A 20,542-nucleotide genomic window follows, 5' to 3' on the forward strand; every position below is an offset into this window, starting at 1 on the left:
TAAATATTAAACCATCCCCGGGAAAAAATGATTCGAACTGCGCCCGAGAAACGGGAAGAAACTGCCGGTACCTTTCACGTCAACGTCGTACGTACGTGGCAAGTGTCTGTTTAGAACGATCCCTGTAATTTGAGCGATTACGCGTTGAAATTTATCTTGGGCTTTCGGGGGATACGCCAGGCAGCGGCGTTGATCTGCCAAGTTTTTCCAACGACCGGATTTACGCTTGTTAAACTTGTTAGACAAGCGAAGGGGATATTTTACGCATTCGCGGGATTTTTGAAGATGTGAAAATTCGTAACACAGGTGTCACAGTCATTATAGCGGTATGGAAGGAATGGAATTTCTATGTTTAGAAATATTTATTGTTCCGTATAAAATTTGCAAGAATTACAATTACAAAATTTGCTGTTCTCAGACTCACTATCGCGAGCCACGGTTGTAGGATCTAAATTCACAGATGATGAGAAGATTAAAATCGCGGACTGCTTCTCCAAATTAAGGGTAATGCGAGGAATTTAGAGCGGCAGCTGAAATAAAAAGAAATGGCACTCGTTTAACCTTCTCACCTCTATCACACAGTCTTCGAAAGAGTATCCTTTAGAAGGAGAAACTGTCTTCCCGAACTTTCTCAGGTCCACGTTATAAACGTTTCAATTTTTTCCTTCGAGACAAGATTCAAATCTTCTTTAAACCAATATACATATTTATTTTCCAATTTGATTAATTGCACAAACGAATCCATAAGAATGAACGTTCGACTTTAACTTTAACCTGCATCATGCTCATCTTGCACAAAGTCCTCGAATCGCTTGAATAAATTCCAATTGAAACACAACTTGTTTTAGCCTGTTGTGAAAAGGGAATCTTCCACTGGTACTTAGATCTTCTCCGAAAGCGTGTTTACTAATTTACGTCTGGATGTCAGGAATTTCTCTCGCCCAACGAAAACCCGAACGCACTGAATTCATGCAAACTGGCTGCGAAAGAGGATCTTAAATTTGCGACGCGAGGGAAAGAGAAGAAGAAAAGAAAAGGAAAAAAAAAAAAAAAAAGAAGGACACGCGGTAGGAAACGCCGGAAATGTTTTCGAACGTTGTTCGAGGCGAGTGACTGCGGCGGACGGTCGAGGTTTCCCGTGCAGAAAATGTCTGGTTCCCGTTGAAAAGACGTAACAAGTGGAGAGAAAACGGACGATGACACGGATCTTTTGGCCCGCAGGACATGTTCGTGTTCTTTGACAAATCCGGCAAAGCGAGTGGCCACTTTGACAAAAAATGTCCGAGGGAAGTCGAAGGGAAGCTTTAAGCGGCGTTTTCAAAGCGCGCCGGGTAGCGCGCACCCAGTTCGCGACCTGAATTTCGTTCAGCCTTTTGTTCTGCTCGCGCGGATTCTCGTTCCATTCGTATTTGTTGCGAACGCAAAAATACGCGAAACACGGTCACTTCCTTTTGGTCATGGACTGACTGCGACGAAAATTTCCTGAATTTTTTTTCCTTTTTCTCCTTCCTTTCTCCCTCTCTCTCTCTTTCTCTCTTTTTGTTTTCCTTTTTTTTTTTGCTTTTCGTTCTTTCGGGCTTTGTCTTCTCTACGCGAATTGTATCGCGCAGAGTTTTTTCAGTTTCTCTACTTGCGTGATATTACGCGTGATTTGAAACTATATAGACGAATTGTAATTTAAAGAAAGGAAAAATGAAGTCCACAGAACTCTGCTCTCTCGAAGATCAATATCAAAAGACAACCACCATAGAAATATAGTCGCGCCCCCTGTATAAACTCGAGCACGATAGGAGCGTTAAATTTGCATCAAACGCTTCACGGATCCTTCATTACCTAGTCCCCATGTCGATCGCTCGGCTCTCGCCAAGTTCACTCCCCAATCGCGTCTTCCAATATCCAATATTTATTCTATCCGATTCCGAGTTCCCATGCGGTCTGGTGTCTTCGCTATTACCTGGCCGCGTTATAAACAGATCTTTAGGGTTGATTAAATCGGCGACCGAGGGTAGAGCCGAGGGGTGCTCTAAAGTAGGATTTAAATAAAGATAACGAGTGGTTGGGCCGCGTCCAAGGGCCTCGGTCTGTTTCATATTCATTAATTATTATATAGAATGGTCCCGGCCGAAGGAAGGAAGGAAGGAAGGAAGGAAGGAAGGAAAGAGGGGAGGGAGGGAATAAAAGTCGAGGTCTTTGCTCGTCGAACCATTATGGCCTCTTTTCCCTCGTGTCCCGCCTATTGCTTCTGCTCCCGCAGCACTCATCTTTTGTAACCTTTTTTCAACCCGTCCGTGGACGTCTGTTCAACGTTGTTCCTCCATTTTATTCCGGGGAAACCCCGTGCAACGATCGATATAACGCTCGGCAGAAGCGATTACGCTCTGTTTGGAAATTGCTCCTTCTTCTTGTTTGCTCCTATCCGCCGACGAAAAACGAAACCTCCCACCAGCCTTTCGCTCCCGTCTTTCTTTTATTCTCCACCTCCCTGCCAACCTTCCTCCTTATTGTTTTCTTCTTTCTACGAGCGTTCGTTTCGAATTTGTTATTGCACTAGCGGGCCCGTAGACCCGCGTCTATGCTCTTCCGCGTCTATGCTCTTAATTGCCGATAAAAATGGATCAATCTAGTCTAGGGAGATTCTGGTCGAATGAAACCACTTTTGTACGCTGATTAACGCTGGATTAACGCTTCATAACTTTCGTGTTTATTCAGTAAAGAAGCGCGTACTTTTATTCGAGAATACTTGATGGATTTTTACGAAATTTATTAACACATTCTTGTGAATATGCTCGCGTGGATGGAGAACGAGGTAAATTTCAGAATCGCTGGAAACTGCAAAGTTTATTGTATTCCTTGTTATTTATTGTTACTTAATCAAAAATAATAATAATTGATGCTTTGAAATAGTCATTAACGTAATTAAATCTCGTTCTATTTCACTCCACATCGTCGATGGATTTTAATTCGCATTGTGTATTATATTTTATAAATGATTTCACATCCGGCGGGGGAATCTTGTAATTTCAACGAATGTTTTCTGCACACATCCGGTGTCGCATGTCCGTGCATTTTGCTTCACATAAAAATCATATTTTAAAGTTTATCGCTCACTTGAAATTAAACGTAAATTCCGCAAGATCTGAAATAACGTCCGATATTCTCGTGAAACACACTTGTGAATTTCGTACTGTGGTAATACGACTGGATCGAACTGTTTAACGAACTTGCTCATGTGAAACAATAAACAATTAATAGTTTCGTCCTATGAGGAAACACCAGGTATCGTTCGTTTGATAAATATTCATCGAAACGTGTCTAGAAGGAAGATAAAAGGGGAAATAAAAGGATAGTCCTTTTAAGAGGGAATCTTCCAACTACTAAATTTGACTAATGAGAAGGACGACGAACTGCAAGGCATCTCTCGAGGAGAAAATGAAATTTAGCTGGTAATTCACGATCGAGTAAACAAAGATTAATCATGGCTCGAGAAGATTGTATAAGGGTTGGACTTAATTTCGGCAAGAAATCTCATTCGTCTCGGTCGCGTCTCGACTGTCAAGATTCTGTCAATTATTTCTAGTCGATCTATCTTGTCGAGACTCGGCTTTTGCCCTCCTCGTCATACTTTCTGATCGTGTTATTTTCGTTTCGTCTCGCGGTGTTACAAGCCCGTTCTATCATGTAATTCTTTATTACACAACTTTCTAAACGAACCTTCGTTTTTTCGTGCAATAGAATGTAATTGTGGAAGACAACGACTTTTGATCTTAATTCCAAAAATCTCCCCTTTCTAAAATGCTTTTCATTTCTGGTCGAATCTTAGTATTTCGCAGTAGATCATCCTTCAACTTATACCTATACGCAAGTAATTAATTTAAAAATGATCCGTAATTCAAATATTCAGAACATCTGAATCAAATCTTTAGCAAGTCACGAATAATATTTAACGTTTCACGCTGAGATAAACTGAAAAAAAAAACTACTTTCAAAGAATTACAGTGTCCTTTCCTGGTACATTGGAGACAACGTTTAAAAATCGTTCTCGGGAACAAAGTTCTAAACACGCCTTTTCAGGCAAACGCGTCTACTAGAGTAGTAGAACTGGATGTAAAGTCTCTTTCTGAGATAAGAAGCTGGAGGCCGATCGATACTTTTTTCATCGAGGGGTAAGAAAAGTTTTTGCAACAGGGGAAACGAGTTTAGAACGGGCGAGTAACAATGAATTTACTCACCACCCTCGATCGAAATCGGCGTAATGACCGTGTCGCCTCCTTTGATTGGAACGTTTCCACGATACCAGACGATCGAGGCAGCTGGTTTCGCCGATCGGACCACGCATTCCAAACGACGAGACTCGCCAACTTTCACCTCGATCTTCTTCTTGTTCGGGTAGTTGCTGATCTCCACTTTTTGCGGTCGTGCTGCAACAGAGACGATTAAATGTACGTCAGTACGTCTAAGGGGTAACGTGTGTACTTGTGTTTAATATTTTTATATATTTTTATATATTTTTATATTTAATACTTTTTATATATTTTTATACTTTAATAATTAATACCTTTATATTAAAGGGCGATTCACTTGAAATAACTTTTGTATGATATTTGTATTTTTATAATAATAAATTATTATTATTATTATAAAAATACAAATATCATACAAAAGTTATTTCAGATAGAAGATATTGTAAGATGGATGACAACTAATGATGACTAATCATTTCTAAATAATTATCAAAATGAAATATAAAATATAATGTAAATTGATTATTGAAATGTATAATAAAATATATAATAATGTAGTTCTAGTAACTAAATATGTGAAAAGTTATCAGTCGAAATTCGCAAAGGTAGTCAGTTTCGCACAGTATTTTTACCATAAAGTAATAGGACTCTACATAAAAAGTTCGCAAGAAACGAGAAAACTATTCTCAAGTTAAAAACTAACTTCCAGACGTTCAAAAGCTCCCTTTTTATACGAAGAATTCTACGTAGTGTAAACGTACGACCTAGGATATCACTTTTCACATATTTAACTAACCTGTGACGTTAGTTCTAATAATCCATAACTTCCAAACGTCAAATCATCTACATTTTCACTTATGGTATTTTCTATCTATCTAGAGAATTTTATTATAAATTTCCAAACCACGTAGTAATATACTAATGAAATATTCGAGATATAAATACACTCTACAATAAAATGTTCAACAGATAAAATAATTATTTTTAACCAAAGTTCTACTTTTCAAAATTACAATCATAAACATACAAATTTCAACTTGTACGTTATATTTTTTGAAAGTATTTTAAACGTATCTTAAGAATATCCTAAAACTATTTCATGAAACCTCAGTCACAAATTTCTCTCAATTAATGTTCTTGTGTTCTCGGAACAAAGATCGAAACCTGTTCTCAGAAAAAAGATCGAAACGAATTTCAAGCAATATATATCCGACAACTTTTTAATACCGACGCAGGTAGTGCAAACAAAGGAGAGAACAATCGTGTGGATCCACGATAAACACAATTTTTCCCCGCCGATACACACGCGGTAATCAATAGACCCGAGTGTTCGTAAACGGGTAAACGAACAATGTTTTTTTCATCATTTTTGTATTATTAATACCTGTTCCAGATACGATCGCTGCTACCGCGCTGCTAAATATAAACGGCAGCTTCCTTTGTGCGAACGAAAAATTAGTTTCACCTCGTTTCATTTTCCTTAACGCCAAGGAAACGAAAGGAAGATTGTTAATCCACGTTACGTTCAAGAAAATCATGCGCTCGATATTACATTACACATCTCAGAGATCATCTTTTCTCCCATCGAATGGGCAACCCTTGCTCATCCATTATGAAACTCCAATTCAAAAGAGTATTTCGTCATTCGATATCTTTCTCTAATTTCGATCGTCGTTTTTCTCTTACTTTTCACTTATTGTATGAAACTCTCGTACTTTGAGACTTTGGTTTCAAACAACGAACGAAAGTTCAAGAGTTATTCTGCACGTGTCATTTTTTTTTTATCATATATTTTTTATTACGCGTATTTTAAATATACTTTCGTATCATATTCTTGAAATTCAAAGCGAAACGAATTTAATCGTCGATATGCGTAATACCAGAGATTATAAAATTCGCGCCAATTATCCAGGATGATTGATTTAATCCTTCTCTCGTTTCAACGAAACTATATCTAGTACTTGAAAAAAAAGAAAAGGAAAAAAGTACAAAACAACTTTTATCTTCTCTCTCATCGAAAAACTCTCAAATTTACTTTCAAACGTCGGCAAACCTCCACATTTCAATCCGAATTGTTCAAAAAATTCTTTCTCGTTCGAAACTCTCAGAATCAGCTGCGATACCATGTACTATGTATGAACGAATGAATCTTTATTTCAGCCTAGAAATAGACCTCAGTGTCTTACATTACTCTTTACATTTTGTTTCCCGTTTTAATTCCCTTGGTTGTCAAGTTTTCTCTTATTACTTTTAGTATTGCATGCTTTAATCAAACTTTATACTATACACAGACTAATTAGACTAATAGAGAATGATATTTGCACACTGCCTCTACACTCAATATATTTCTCTCTTTGGTACTATACTTTCTTTACTTTAGTTGTGTCTCTATATTTAGTTTTCTGTGACTTTTTCTCTCTCTTTCCCTTCTCAATCTTTTCTGAGCCAACGCTATGTATGACATTATTCCTCCCTTTTCCCCTCCCCGATACTTTCTTCCCTTTAAACCTGGGTTTTTCTTCTCAGAAACCGTAGGATCGCCGGATGACCGATGAGCACCGGCGGCTGGAAGAGAATCGTTGCACAAAAATCAGGCAACGTTCCTGCTCGAGTCTCCTGTCAGCGGAAACGATTCGCCGACGGAAAGAGAAATACAGAGCATCGGCGAACAGAGAGCGCGAGGAGGGGGTGGGCGGGGGAGGAAAGTAGAAAGAGTAGAAGGAAACACAAACGCATTGACCAGGAAACTTCGACATAACGGTTATTTGCCACTTCATTTGCCCCGATGCAGCGTGCTCTCGATCGGTTGCACCGGAATCGGCGCTTCGCTTCCCCCCAGAACGAGTTTCTATCTACGAGCTGGCTGGCTATCCACCGTTGGAAAATGCGTTTTTCGACCAATAACCACCGCGCGAGACTGATACACGCCAACGAGCTCCGGAGTACCTCTTGATTCCCCGGTTACTCTCCATGGGATTCTTCGTGCGCGTATCCACGTCTTTCTGGCACGTATCGCCACCCGTCCCCGACCGGAAATTAACCTCCTCGTCGCCGAAAATTATCATCCGTCCCGGCTACACACGGAACATTCACGAAAGCTTGGTCTCTACGAGATTACTTAGAGAGTCTCGAGCTTATTTTCTCTGGTTAGTTGATGGACACGGGTAAAATTACGAGGGTGAGTTACGCGTGATCTGTTTCTCGAGATTTTCGCGTGTTTCTCAGTATTTTTTCGTCTAATTTGTGACTTTAGTCGAATTATGGTAAGAAACATCGTAGCAAAATTACCATGTTACATTTAAATCAAATTCACGCGCGTATAATAATAATAAATTAAAAATTTCGAAGATGCAAGAACTTTTCGTTCAATGTTCTACAAATCACAAGTAAGTTACACTTACCAATCTTCGGAAAGATCGGACAGATTATAAATCACGCACGACGGCTAAAAAACGCAACAAATTTAATCTACAAATTTACTCTACAAATCCGCAAAGTAAAGAGGAGCAGATAATTATGTTTTCTAAATGAACGACGAGACAATCACAGAGACAGAATACCGATACTTCCATTCGTCTCCGTCGATCTCGCGGTCAGTATCGCCTATCTTCGTCCGTGCGTTCTCATCGTTCACTGGCAGCTTGACAAATCAGCCGGATAACGCATTAAAATCATCGAGGCATCGTTTTCTTCGGCATTCGTTTGCGCGTGGTTCGTCCGCGCGGAACCCTCTTCAATTACCGAATTTATCGTCGGCCGATCCTCCCCCTCCCGTTCCGGCGAAACTTCCGCCGGGACAAACGAGGTTACGCTTTTTCAGCCGTCGGTCCGCTCGCTCGTGAAAATTTATCGCATTACAGTCCTAATTCCAGGGGGGGAGAACCGAGGCGGGGCTATCGATAACAGTCAGCCGCGACGACATACACACGAGCGCACACAAGCCTCCCGGGTCGTGCAAGAAGATGGCACGAAAGCTTTTTCGCTGCAGGAAACCGCGACGAAGAGTAAAGACGCGTTTTTCTCAAGCGGCCGCTCGCTCGATTTCTGTAATCTGCACGCTCTTAAGCGGCGGCCGACAATTCCAAAGGGTATAAAAACAAGAGGCTGGAAGGATGTTTCAACCTATATTTGGCCCGGCGCGATGAAAAGCACCGGGACGTGGAATACGGCGTGGAATACGGCGAGGTATAAAGGTATTCAGCGACTAATAGCCACCATATTTCCCTTCCCGTTGTCCACCGCGATAACAACATTAACGGAGGGCCATTCGTGTTTTCCATTCTTCGTATCCGCTGTCCACGGCCACTTAAACGGCCGCTCCTTTTTCCAACCCCTAATCTCTCTCCCCTGCTCCGGCGTTACATCTTTGTTAGCTTCTTCCTTCCTGTACGTGTATATCTTGTTATTTCTTGCGATACGCGCGCAACATGGTCTGCGGACTCGCGTGCACACACGAAGATTCCCAAGATCTGGTGGACGTTCAAGTTGTGGACGCGGCATTTCACGAGGATCGTTGAGAGGATTATCTCTGGCTGAAAGTTTCTGCCACTTGTTCATGTTGATTTAATTCATCGTGTTCATTTGTTTTGTGTGTACTTCGATAAGGCTACGTGATAATGTTATGTGAAGCCAGACGAAGTGTATCTGTATGTTATATTTACTATATTATATTTACTATAATGTAATTATGATATAATATAACATAAGTAACTTAATAATATTAAATATTAAAAATTATTAATATAGTAAATATAACATAATTTTCCTTAAGTTTCCTTAATGTAATATAGTTTAAACGATGTGTTTGCGATGTATATTGTGATTTTGAAAATAATCTACTCTTTTAATTCTTTTGTTCCAAAATTACAATATTTTCTCGGTTTCAATTACATTTAAGTATAATACACAGGCAAAGTGAATAATAAATTTATCACTTCTCAATAATTTCTGTCCAGTGATATCATAACGACGAGTTCAAAATAGAAAGCGACGAATTATTGTACACGGTTTTGGTCACTCGTTACGGTCCGCAGTGGTTGAAAAAAGAACATCGAGATACGAGCAAATCGAACTAAGTTGCAGCTCGAACGAATATTTTTTGGAAGCGTTGAAAATTTGCGAACATGTAAATGATAAAAATATCAAACGAATGTCTATATTTGAAAAGAAAATGAGAAAATTAAAATTCGCAAACCCTACAAGTTATCCATCTACGCTGATCTTTGCAACATCAGTATTTCTCTGCAACACTCGGTCTGTCCATCGATTACGACCCTTAATCCAATTCTGTTCCACTTTGGCCGAACGAAACGAAGCAAAGATAAAGATAACAAGAATCAAAAACCAAAGGAAGGAAATTCAACCTGGCACAAGGTCGCGAAAAAAAGGAAAAGAGAAAAATTCTCAATAGAGGATGCATCGTAGATTGGCCTCGGCTAGGCGCCACGCGGATGAAGCAATTCGCATTCTTTTCCCTCTGGAAACCACCCTTCGACCTCTCTCCACCTTTCTGCTGTTACTTTGTTCCCTTCATTTTCTCGCGTTCTGCACAGTAAAATTGAACGTGATTTCGCTACCGTAGAACCGGCTGTTTTACATTTTCTAGGACACTGAGCCGGAAGTTCAGTAATTAGAGTTACCTCGTAATACTTTATGCATATTATATCTCTTATATTTCCGGGTTGTATTGTATAGTGGGATTTGGAGGGGTTAAACAAACAAGGCCGAATGCAACGCCAAAATACGTGTATTTATGTTTAATATATGCCCAAAATTTTATTAAATTTTAAAAAACTTGAAATTAAAATGATTAAATAAATTCTACCACGCACTATCTACTCAATCCTACGCGATTCCATACTGTTCTTCACTATGAAACGATCAGATCCATCAATTATCTATCTATTTTCAACAATTAGATTTACACTCATCTTTAATTCAACGACTGACATTTATTACGCCGTTGATATTTTTTTTCGTCATGTGCACCCTCGTTGATATATTTTTCTTTCTCGCGCTCATATCTTTAATATTATATTATTCTACAATTATTGTATATAGCGTCGTATAACACCTGCAGGCCATCTGTGTGCTCGAAGCACCCTAAGGTCATAAACTTAATCTGCACTCGGTTCTGGACGCGAGCACATTATTCGAAGATCGCGAATAGAAAAACGAGAGTGGTCTAAATCCATCTTTAGAAGTCCTGAAACTACCGTTAGCCCACAATTATTACGTGTGTCTATACATGGAAATTAAATTTCGTTTTTAAACGAATACGCGTACCACAATACAATTTTACAAACGATAAACCATTTACGATTATATTTCTCGAAACATGTTGATATAATTACTCCAGAATTTGAAACTAAAATTGAATTGAATATATTGCTAATACATTCAATGTGAACATATAATATATATATAATTATATATTATATAGAACATATAATATATAATTAAAATACAAATAATATAATATAATTAAAATATAACTAATATAATATAATTAAAATAATATTATATAATATTAAAATATAAATAATATTATATACTAAAATATAAATAATATAATATAATTAAAATAATATTATATAATACTAAAATATAAATAATATAATATAATTAAAATAATATTATATAATATTAAAATATAAATAATATTATATAATTAAAATATAACTAATATGATATAATTAAAATAATATTATATAATATTAGAATATAAATAATATAATTAAAATAATATTATATAATATTAAAATATAAATAATATTATATAATTAAACTATAACTAATATAATTAAAATAATATTATATAATATTAAAATATAAAATAATGTAATATAATTAAAATATAAGTAATATAATAATAAATTAATGTAAGTACAATAAATTAAAATACATTACAAAAATAATTATATCGAATTAAATATTCATCGATTACATTGAAAGAATTACATAGGTCGAGTCGAGCTGAATATTTTGCAAGCGTATTATTCATTGAAACGTACTATCATTGAATATTCGCTGATTACGATCAAATATCGATCGATTATGCCGAGTACAGATATTGAATACATTGGAAATGCACTCGCCGGGACGTCCTCACATTCGAAACTCGTGAAACGAAACTTAGACGACGAATTTGATTCGTAACTGCCAATTGGGACTCGATCCCACATCCGTCGCCTGGTTTGACGAGGAGGAGAACGCGCGGATTCACGCTCACGCTGCGTTTCGTGCTCGAAGAATAGGCCAGCCGTGGGGGTTCTCGAACGAACCTCCGCGCCGTTTCAGGGTTTAGTGATAATTGAATGAGCGGAGCGCAGTATCGCCGTGGGATTTCGAAACCGTGGTATTGGAGTGTACAAAGCGGGGGACGTAGTCTGAAAAGTTCCACGGGGGAAAACGCGCGCGAATCGTTCGTTCCCGAGTAAGGAAGAAAAGACCGTCGAGGTGAACTTCCTGCTGAAGGGAGGGGGGAGGATGAGGAATGGAGGGAAACTAATTATTTTCCGTCTGCCAAGAGTCACCGAGAGTTTTTGCGCGTTCGTGTGACTGGGATGGTGTTTTCTTCGGGCGTTGAGAGAGGTTCGGCTTCTCGGTGGTTGTTGGCGAGATTGATTCGATTCGGCGATAGTCGATTGATTGCACTCTCTTTCAACTAGCTGATGAGTTCTACAGTTGAATCGAATGGCCGAAGATTATGGAAGATAAGTCACTTTCATTCTCATTGAAAAATGAATTTTTTCTTTTGAATTTAATTCGAATATTTCGTTTGCTCGTACGATTCGTGGGGTTTTCGGTCGATCGATCGATTGGTTTTCTGGCGGCAGTTGATGTATAACGATCGAAAGGAACGGTTGACAGTTGTGTAAATAAATTAGCTCGATGTTAAAGCTTCTACATAGAACACAACGTAGTGTAAAAGAAAATAAATCAATTAAAGATTTTTAAGTCCTTAATAATGCGATGAGCTGGTAATATGAAACATGGTTTATGTCCGTAGTTATATTTATCTTTATATTATATTATATCATATATATGTATATCTTTATATATATATTTATGTTTAAATAATTAAATAATAATAAAATAATATAAATAATGATAATCATTAAAATAACATTAATAAAAATAATAATATAATGATATAAGTAATAATTAAATAAAAATAATATTATTTACTCTTTCATGTTATAAAGATATATTTATGTACCCAACATTCTTCGATACTGCAATTTTAAGTACTCTGCTTACTTTCAACCCTCAGGATTCGACAAATCAAATGAATTGCCGAAACTTGAATAAAAATCGAAACTCGTTGTTTCGTCTACTCGCTGAAAATCAGTGACGAACGTGATCGAACTTTCCATCCAAAAATCCCCCCGGAGAATTTGGTAATTAAGCCGCGCCAAACACGGGGCGGAAACCAGCGTCAAACAACAACAACAGGTCCAGTTTCTCTGCTTGGTTGAAGAGAACTCGAGCCAGTCCACATGGTAATCGACCCGAGTGGGTGTCTCGCTAAGTAATGCAAAGTGTCTGTGAATAATGCATGCGGCCGTGCGCATTCAGGGACACAGGTGTAAGTAACGCATTAACAACTGGCGTTAGGTGTGCGCGGTTAGACGTTAAAACGGCGCTGGTGTACACGGGTGGAACTAGGCCGCTGGAAAGTTTCAACCCCTGCCCTCGATGGTTTCAACGTCTCATCATGTTCCTTTCATATTTTACGCGCGTGCACTTGTTAAATTACGCTTTATTTTTGCTCGATTCGTTTTCTGAGAACGACATGACCCGCTCCCTTCTCAAACTCAGGTAGGGCACATAAATTGTTAACGATCGAAAGATCAATTTTTACAGTTCCGTCAGTTTTATTTGCGTTTCTAAGATTCCCGTGACTATTAAATATATATAAAATATTAAATATTGTATAAAATATAAAATATAAAATATTATATAAAATACATAAAATATAAAATATAAAATATTATATAAAGTATATAAAATATAAAATATTAAACATTATATAAAATATATAAAATATAAAATATTAAATATTATATAAAATATATAAAATATTAAATATTATATAAAATATATAAAGTATATTAAATATTATATTATATATTTAATATATATTAAATATTATATTACATATTTAATATATATTAAATATTATATTATATATTTAATATATATAAAATATTAAATATTATATTATATATTAAATACATATAAAATATATAAAATATATTAAATATATGTGTTCGCAATAGCAACGATGCTTGGTTGTCCCCGTTGAATCGAATGTCCAAAGCAGTGTCGAATGGAAATATAGTTTTCTAAAATTCTCAAACTATTAACTTGAACTTTTTTATCTCACAATTGGCAATCTTACGAATTCAGTACACTGTAATTTGCCGAAAATAATCAAGACGCAAGTTGCAAGAGAATTAAACAACATTTTTCGATAAATCTTCCAAGTAACTAACTGTGTGTATACTATTAAAGGCACAAATGAAATTACCTCTCCCCATCCCCCTCACGAATCTCGATTCTAGCTGCACGCGTACTCACGTAGCTTCAAGATGTCATAATTAAAGGTCTAAAAAATCCACTTCTGCCTCGGCGTCTTTTTTTCACCTTCCTTTCTCAAGCAACGTTCCCGTTTTGAATTCGAAACGATGCTGAAAACAATCCGCTCATTGTTCGTCAGCTAAAGGTTCTTGCATGCACATTTAATAAAGAATAATTTCCCGGAGATTTTTTTAAACAAGAAACTTGTGCGCCTCGGTTGAGAAATACCTGAGGAAAGAAAGGAAAGAGACGAACGTGGCACGGCCGGAGGATTTGCTCTAGAAATTCGCAGCATTATCTCTATTGTCGAGCAGGAGTAGGGGAGAAAAGGGATTTGTCTCGGAGGTCGTTCAACGTTCAACCCATTGTCTCCGGGAAATCGCGACGGCGTTTAACGTCAGTTGTTATGCCTCGGTTAATAAATATCGTTATAAACGAACCATTCTCACCGTAAACGACGTAGCAACGATTTTTGAATCTCCCAATGTACTCTTACAATTGTCGTTGCTTCCACCGTGGTGAAAATTTGCTATTTTGTTGGCTTCTTATTGAATACACATGCACGCATGGGAGTTGAGAGTAAATGATTCGAAACCAGAGTCCAACTTGGGTTCAGTTTAATCGAGAATTCACGATACAACGCGTGATTTGTGTAATCTCGTGATTTGTGTGCAGATGTGCTATGTGTTTGTAAGTTACATTTGACACTGTTTGAGGAAATTTACGATATGATTAAACGATTTATGGTATGTATAATGCAAATACTTTTATATAGAACAATTCTCAGTTTATGTGTAGAGACATAACGATATATCGTTTTAAACTTTAATCATATATTCGTTATGATATATGTACAATAAATTGTTTATGTGTTACTCAATTATGTTTCCATCCAGTTGGATATTATAACGAAAAGTAATTAATATTACATAGTTTCAACATATCTATGATGTAAAGTGAAAATGTTTCGCATTAGAGTGGTTTATGCAACCTTGTAGAAACCATCTAACATTAATACGTGTAAGATTTCGCTGTTAGATTGCTGCGAGTTGAAAATTGAGAATTCATAAATGGAAATACTGTCTTTAATATATCAATTTTAATGCTATTAAATATTAGTGGTGATATTTTAATAGAATTTTCGAAAAAGAAACGTTCTAGTATCAAGAATATAATATATATGTTGTTATTAAATTGTTGTCAATTTCAAAATCAAGGACTCATAGAAGAAAATAGTAATTAACTACTGAATCAATATCTTAATATATTTTAATTGTATATAATTTAATTTTATATATAATAAATTTGTTTCAATTATATATAATTTTAATAAAATGAAAAGTGTTTTTAGATAAAAATTGTAGTTTATAAAAAATTATTTATTTACATTAAATAGAGTTAATTTTAATTAAAAATATAAATTATTCTAAAATATAAATTCATTTATTATGTATAAATATAAATATATAAACAAATAAAATAATAAATATTAATATTATAGTAATAATTTAAAATTAATAAAATTATTTACAATTAAAGTAATGAGAATGAATTTTTAAAAAAATTATAAATAAAATATAATTTGTACCTTTTGTATCAGGGTTGATTAATTTACTTTAATAATTTAATTATCTCGAAAATAAATGATCTAAATATATATATAAATATATATTATTATTTTTGTTAAACAAAGAAAATAACTATATATTTAGAAATTAAATGTTTGTCGTATTTATTGATATCTAGTTTTTTTTAAAAATAAATTTAATTTATATATAATAATTTTAATTTTGGAAAATTTTCATTACTCACTTCTAAAATCTACTTCGTCGAGTGGAAAATTCCCTATTGGAAATCTCACGTTTATTTCAACGCTATAAGAAAGTAAAAGGCTCGTATATATATTAACAACCCCAGTAAGAAGAGATTTCACGGTCGCTGAGATGAAAGCGAAAATCGATTGAACATCGATCGACAATGTTGCAGAGAGTCAGCTGACGACACAGACATGTCTGGCAACGTCAAAAAGATACAATGATCAAACACGAAGAGAAGAGCGAAGCATAGAACATTTGTATAGAGCGATAGAGGCAGAATCTGAAAAGCGAGCCGGAGGGGAATGAAAATGCGAGGGCCTTGCCTCTACGCGCTCAACATTCAACCATTCAACGGGGACCTTCGGCCTCATTAACACGCTGCTCCATCGAGAAAACAAGTTTGCACGTGGCACAGCGCAGTTTCCCTCCCTTTGTGAAAAATAAAAGGAGGGAGGACGCGGGTGGTTAAAAATTTTCTGCGAATAAAGTTCGTTAAATCGTTGGAATTATAGTAAGACAACAACCTTCACGTCTTTCTCTTTCACTCCTCTTTGCGGAACAATTTCTTTTCTTCTCTAGAGAGCATTTCTAGTAGAGTTTCGGTGAAATTTTTTTCACGCAGGGAATAATGATAGTTCGAGATGGAAGTTGAACTAGGTTACTTTATGGATACATTTGCATTTTGTTTCTTTTTCTTTTTTCGAACACGTTCGCAATTTCTCTGTCGTTGAGAAACTTTTTTTTGTACGTTTGGAGAAGATACGAGTGAATGTTTATCTCAACGTTAAAGTTGCGCTAAAGTTGCAAAATATTTGAAGTCTCTCTCTCTCTCTCTCTCTCTTTGCGAGACCGGGAAGTGAGATCGTGGTACAGAACTTACTGGATTCCAACAGAGGATTAAACAATGAAATTTCTGATATTATAATAGCTAGTTTATAAATATTAAACATTACAACGAGCATGATGTCCTGCGCATCAGCATCTTGCACATACGTCTCTCGTGCGCGTTAAATGTCCGACGTGTGAACGCAGAAAAAATTCGCAGTCTAATCACAAGCTTAATAACCCGTGGAGTTTTCTATTATGGAGCTTGACACGTGTTTTGAATCCTGATTAAACAGAGTTAATAAAATCCTACTCATCGCCACTGAACGAGTCGATCGATCGATATGGTCGTGGATTAATAACGTCGTGGATCGTACGCAGATTAAATGGTTTTTGCCCGGCGTTTAACGAGCGCGGATGAATTTTTCAGCAACATTCCACAACGGTAAGATAAGCGAGTGAATAATTGGATGGGTTAAATTTACGGAGACGCAATATTTCTTCTTCTTCTTTTCTTTCTTCTTTTCTTTTCGTTTTTGTTAAATACAAATTACAACGTTCGCGATAATGGCCGTAGTAAATTAAATTGTTTTTGCTGGCTCTCTAGAATCGTGTAAGACGATCCCTCGTTCCTCACGACGAATAACGAGAACTCTAGAGAGTTTTGATCGCTTTGACGCACTGTTCCTTTTTAGTTCATTTTCGGGAAATCGTTAGGGAAATCTTTTAGTCGTTTTATCGAACGAAGTGTAACGTAGTTGATAATCGTGAAATTATTTGTCGTGGAACGTCTCGTAAAGTATAACAAACCCGGCCTGTAATAATTTTCGCGTAAGATGATAAGATATACTTGCTTCCGTGTACACTTGAAGTTTTTTTCACCGTGAGTGAAGAAGTTTCTAGCTTCTATCTTTCTTTTCCCTGTTTTTTTTTTTTTTTTTTTTTTTTTTTTTACAAGAAGAGTTGTTTGATTACATAAATATACGTCACTTAACGTTCACTTAATTTTATTATAAACGTTCGTAAGGATGTAAGAGGTTTATTGTAGAAACGGCGACAATTAACGTTTGTTTTTTCCCACATGAATTTCTGTCATTCTTAATAGCATCTGCGGAAATAAACGAACTTCGCTCACTGATGTTGACGCATACGCCTCGAATACAATTTCCCTTTCGTAATTTAAGGCGGTATTGAAAATTAGCACGGTATAATTTTTAGCTTCGCAACGAAAAGTAATTACTCGTCGCGGAAGAATGTACGTCGTTTGGCAACTTTCATGAAAATTTTTCACAATTATTTGCCTAGACGCAATTAACTTCGATTAAAAATACAGAGTTAATTCATCCCCTTTATTACGAATTCCTTTTAAAATTACCACGAGGCGGAAAATTTCTTATACCTTTATCAATATATTACGGTAATGCGTGAAACATTTTTCTTCGTTAAAGCTGTACACGTTACGATATATATATATTTTGCAAACGTTCGAGAGTAAGCCGTCTGTCACACGTTAAACACGAAATTTCAAAGACTCGTTCGCAGGCTCAAGAATGTTAAAAGAATTGCAACAATTGCGGAGGAATTAATTTTACACAAAGTGGTAGAGTTGGTATAATATTCTTAATTGAAGAGAATCTTAATATTCGAGAATCTTAAACCTCCGGATATATTCACAGAATTATAGAATGATAAGGGACGAAATTTTATCTCGGACAATCCATCAATTACGGCGCCATTCCGTCTCTCTATCTATCCTTTCACTGGGGACGCCATTATACGTGCGTTTCGCGGCGAGACCGCTGTCACGAGAGTGACGATATCGAGAGTAATTAGTTGACATGATAAACCACGGGACGGCCGGTCGTCGCGGAAACTTTCGGAAACGCTGGCAAACGAAATCCTCGCCGAAATTAAATGTCTCTCCTCTCCCCATTCCTCCGCCGATCCTTCCACCGATCGTTTGACTTTTCAACTTTTCTTCCACTGTTCCTTCCGCGTATCCTCGTCTCTTCGCTACCACTCTGCCCTCACTGTCCCGAGTTCCGACATTGTTCGTCGAATGAGAATCAACCCGTTCGCCGGCCCTGCTGAAACGCAAGATCGTAATTGAGAGAAAAGGGGGCTCGTATCGCGCGGAATCTGCATTGATAAGAGATTATTAAATGTAGCCGAGGGGATGGCGGTCAATTTAAACGCCGCGGCAAACGGATTATCGCGATCGCCGCCTCGGATATCTTAATTGTGGATAACTCTGTCAACAGAGCGGTTGGGAATATTCATCGGCGATCCTTCTCTTTCCTATTTCCTATTTCACCTCGTTCAGTTTGTTTCTCGTTTTGTTCCGCTCGTTCGTTCCTCTCTTCATTCGAGTTAAATTTTCTATCGTTGCGCAGGGGTTAATTTCTGTTTGAAACGCCCGGGAGTAATTTCTAATAGAAATAAATATTTTTTGAAATAATATTATTTCCCTACGTTCCTTGTTGTGTGTTTGTCACAAGTCGTTAAATCGTTGCACATGAAATGGCAGACATGAAAGCGCGGCGCAATAATATTATTCACATGCAATAATATAATTAATTGTTTTTCTATTTGAAGCTTAAAGCTAATCAAATGCAACGCAATTGACGTTCTCTGCCGATTGTTTCGTGGAAAGATAGATTTCGTGCAAGAATTAACATTGAACTCGAGTGAAAGTAATCTTTGATTTAACGCGGTGAAAAAAATTACAGTGACATTAGAATTTCAAGAGAAACAATAAGCTGCCACTGATCTGAAAAAAAATAAATCAAACATTTTTATTGTGTGGTAACTACACAACTTCCTCAAAGAAATATCAAATCTACCGAATTACAGTAGAAGAAAAAAAAAAAAAGTATACGAAACAAACTCATTCAAACTCATTCCCCGCTCGTAGATCAGGCCATTTTCCTTTCAGAAACAAACTCGCCATTTAACGCGGCGATTTATTATTTAAACTGTAAAAACTGCACGCGGTCTGTGAATAAAATCTCGGTTTATAAATTACCGAGGGCCACTTAAATCGTCAGAGAGAGTTAATTTTATGTGGACATTCAAAGGGAAAAGCACCGCTCTTTGATAAATGAAACATATCTCCTACGACTCTCGTTAATTTCCATTTGATCTGCAACACGTTTCCCTCATCGTTCGTGTTTGTCGCTGAGCACAAAGTGTCACAGGGGGATCAGAGGGGAGGGGAGATACGAAGGCTCGCGAAGCGCGATCGATTCGCGAAAACGGACACCGCCACGGACCGAGCGAAACAAATTTCCTTCGGCACGAGTTGGAAAAGGATATCGAAGCGCGCCGCTCTCGAAGCAGCACAGAACAACGTGGAAAAACAACAACAGCAACAACCACAACAACAACAACAACAACAACAACAACAACAACGAGAGAGAGAAAGAGAGAACCCCGCTCTCGGTTCGCTCTTCAGCGCGTTTTCGTCGTGAACGTCCGCCTGTTTGACACCGGCCAATTAAAATTCTGTCTGCGCTCTGTTTTCCAGCGAGAGCGTCGCGTAAGCCAGTAAAAGTTGGACCGATCGTCGTAATTAAAGGGATGATTAACTGAAAGAGCGTCGCGGACGCTTCGAAACGACACGCTGCGCTGGAGAGGCGTTTTCTCGCGAGCACAGGGCTGGTTTCTATTTAGGGTAGCGCCTAGGCCAACGCTTTGACTCTGGCTGCCCGCCGAAAACATGTCGAATTATGTTGAAGGTTGCCGCGAGTATCGAGTTGTTGTGAAAGTTTCTTCATTTCGATTCGTGTAAAAAGGTATATTACTATATTACTCTTAGGCGATATATTATTCATTTAGAAGACACCGTCCAAGTGGTAGAAATTAATGACTATTGCGTTTAATCGACGTAGCTTTGTATCATCGAACGAACACGTGCCTTTGTATCAATTTTTTCAGGCAATTTACTCTCCGGGTTACGTGGAAATTTCGAACGCGCACGGTTTATTTGATTACCAATTTCGTTCGTTTTCAATCGTGCTATCCAACTATTTTGTAATAAAGCTACTGCGTTATTTTTACAACTTTGCGCAACGG

At 37.0% G+C, this 20,542-nt stretch overlaps 1 protein-coding gene across 1 annotated transcript in view; it reads right to left on the reverse strand.

Annotated features, from left to right (window-relative positions):
• LOC122539054 (nephrin-like) overlaps window positions 1–20,542 on the reverse strand; it is a gene marked incomplete at its 5' end in the record, with an annotated part of 105,440 nt that overhangs the window by 24,216 nt on the left and 60,682 nt on the right. The window contains one exon of the mRNA XM_043673646.1: window positions 4,230–4,418. Within this exon, the coding sequence (XP_043529581.1) occupies window positions 4,230–4,418 (189 nt within the window). The remainder of the gene's footprint in view (window positions 1–4,229; window positions 4,419–20,542) is intronic.

Source organism: Frieseomelitta varia, unplaced genomic scaffold (genome assembly GCF_011392965.1).
Source record: "Frieseomelitta varia isolate USP_RPSP 00005682 unplaced genomic scaffold, Fvar_1.2 scaffold_189, whole genome shotgun sequence".
Lineage (NCBI taxonomy): Eukaryota > Metazoa > Arthropoda > Insecta > Hymenoptera > Apidae > Frieseomelitta > Frieseomelitta varia.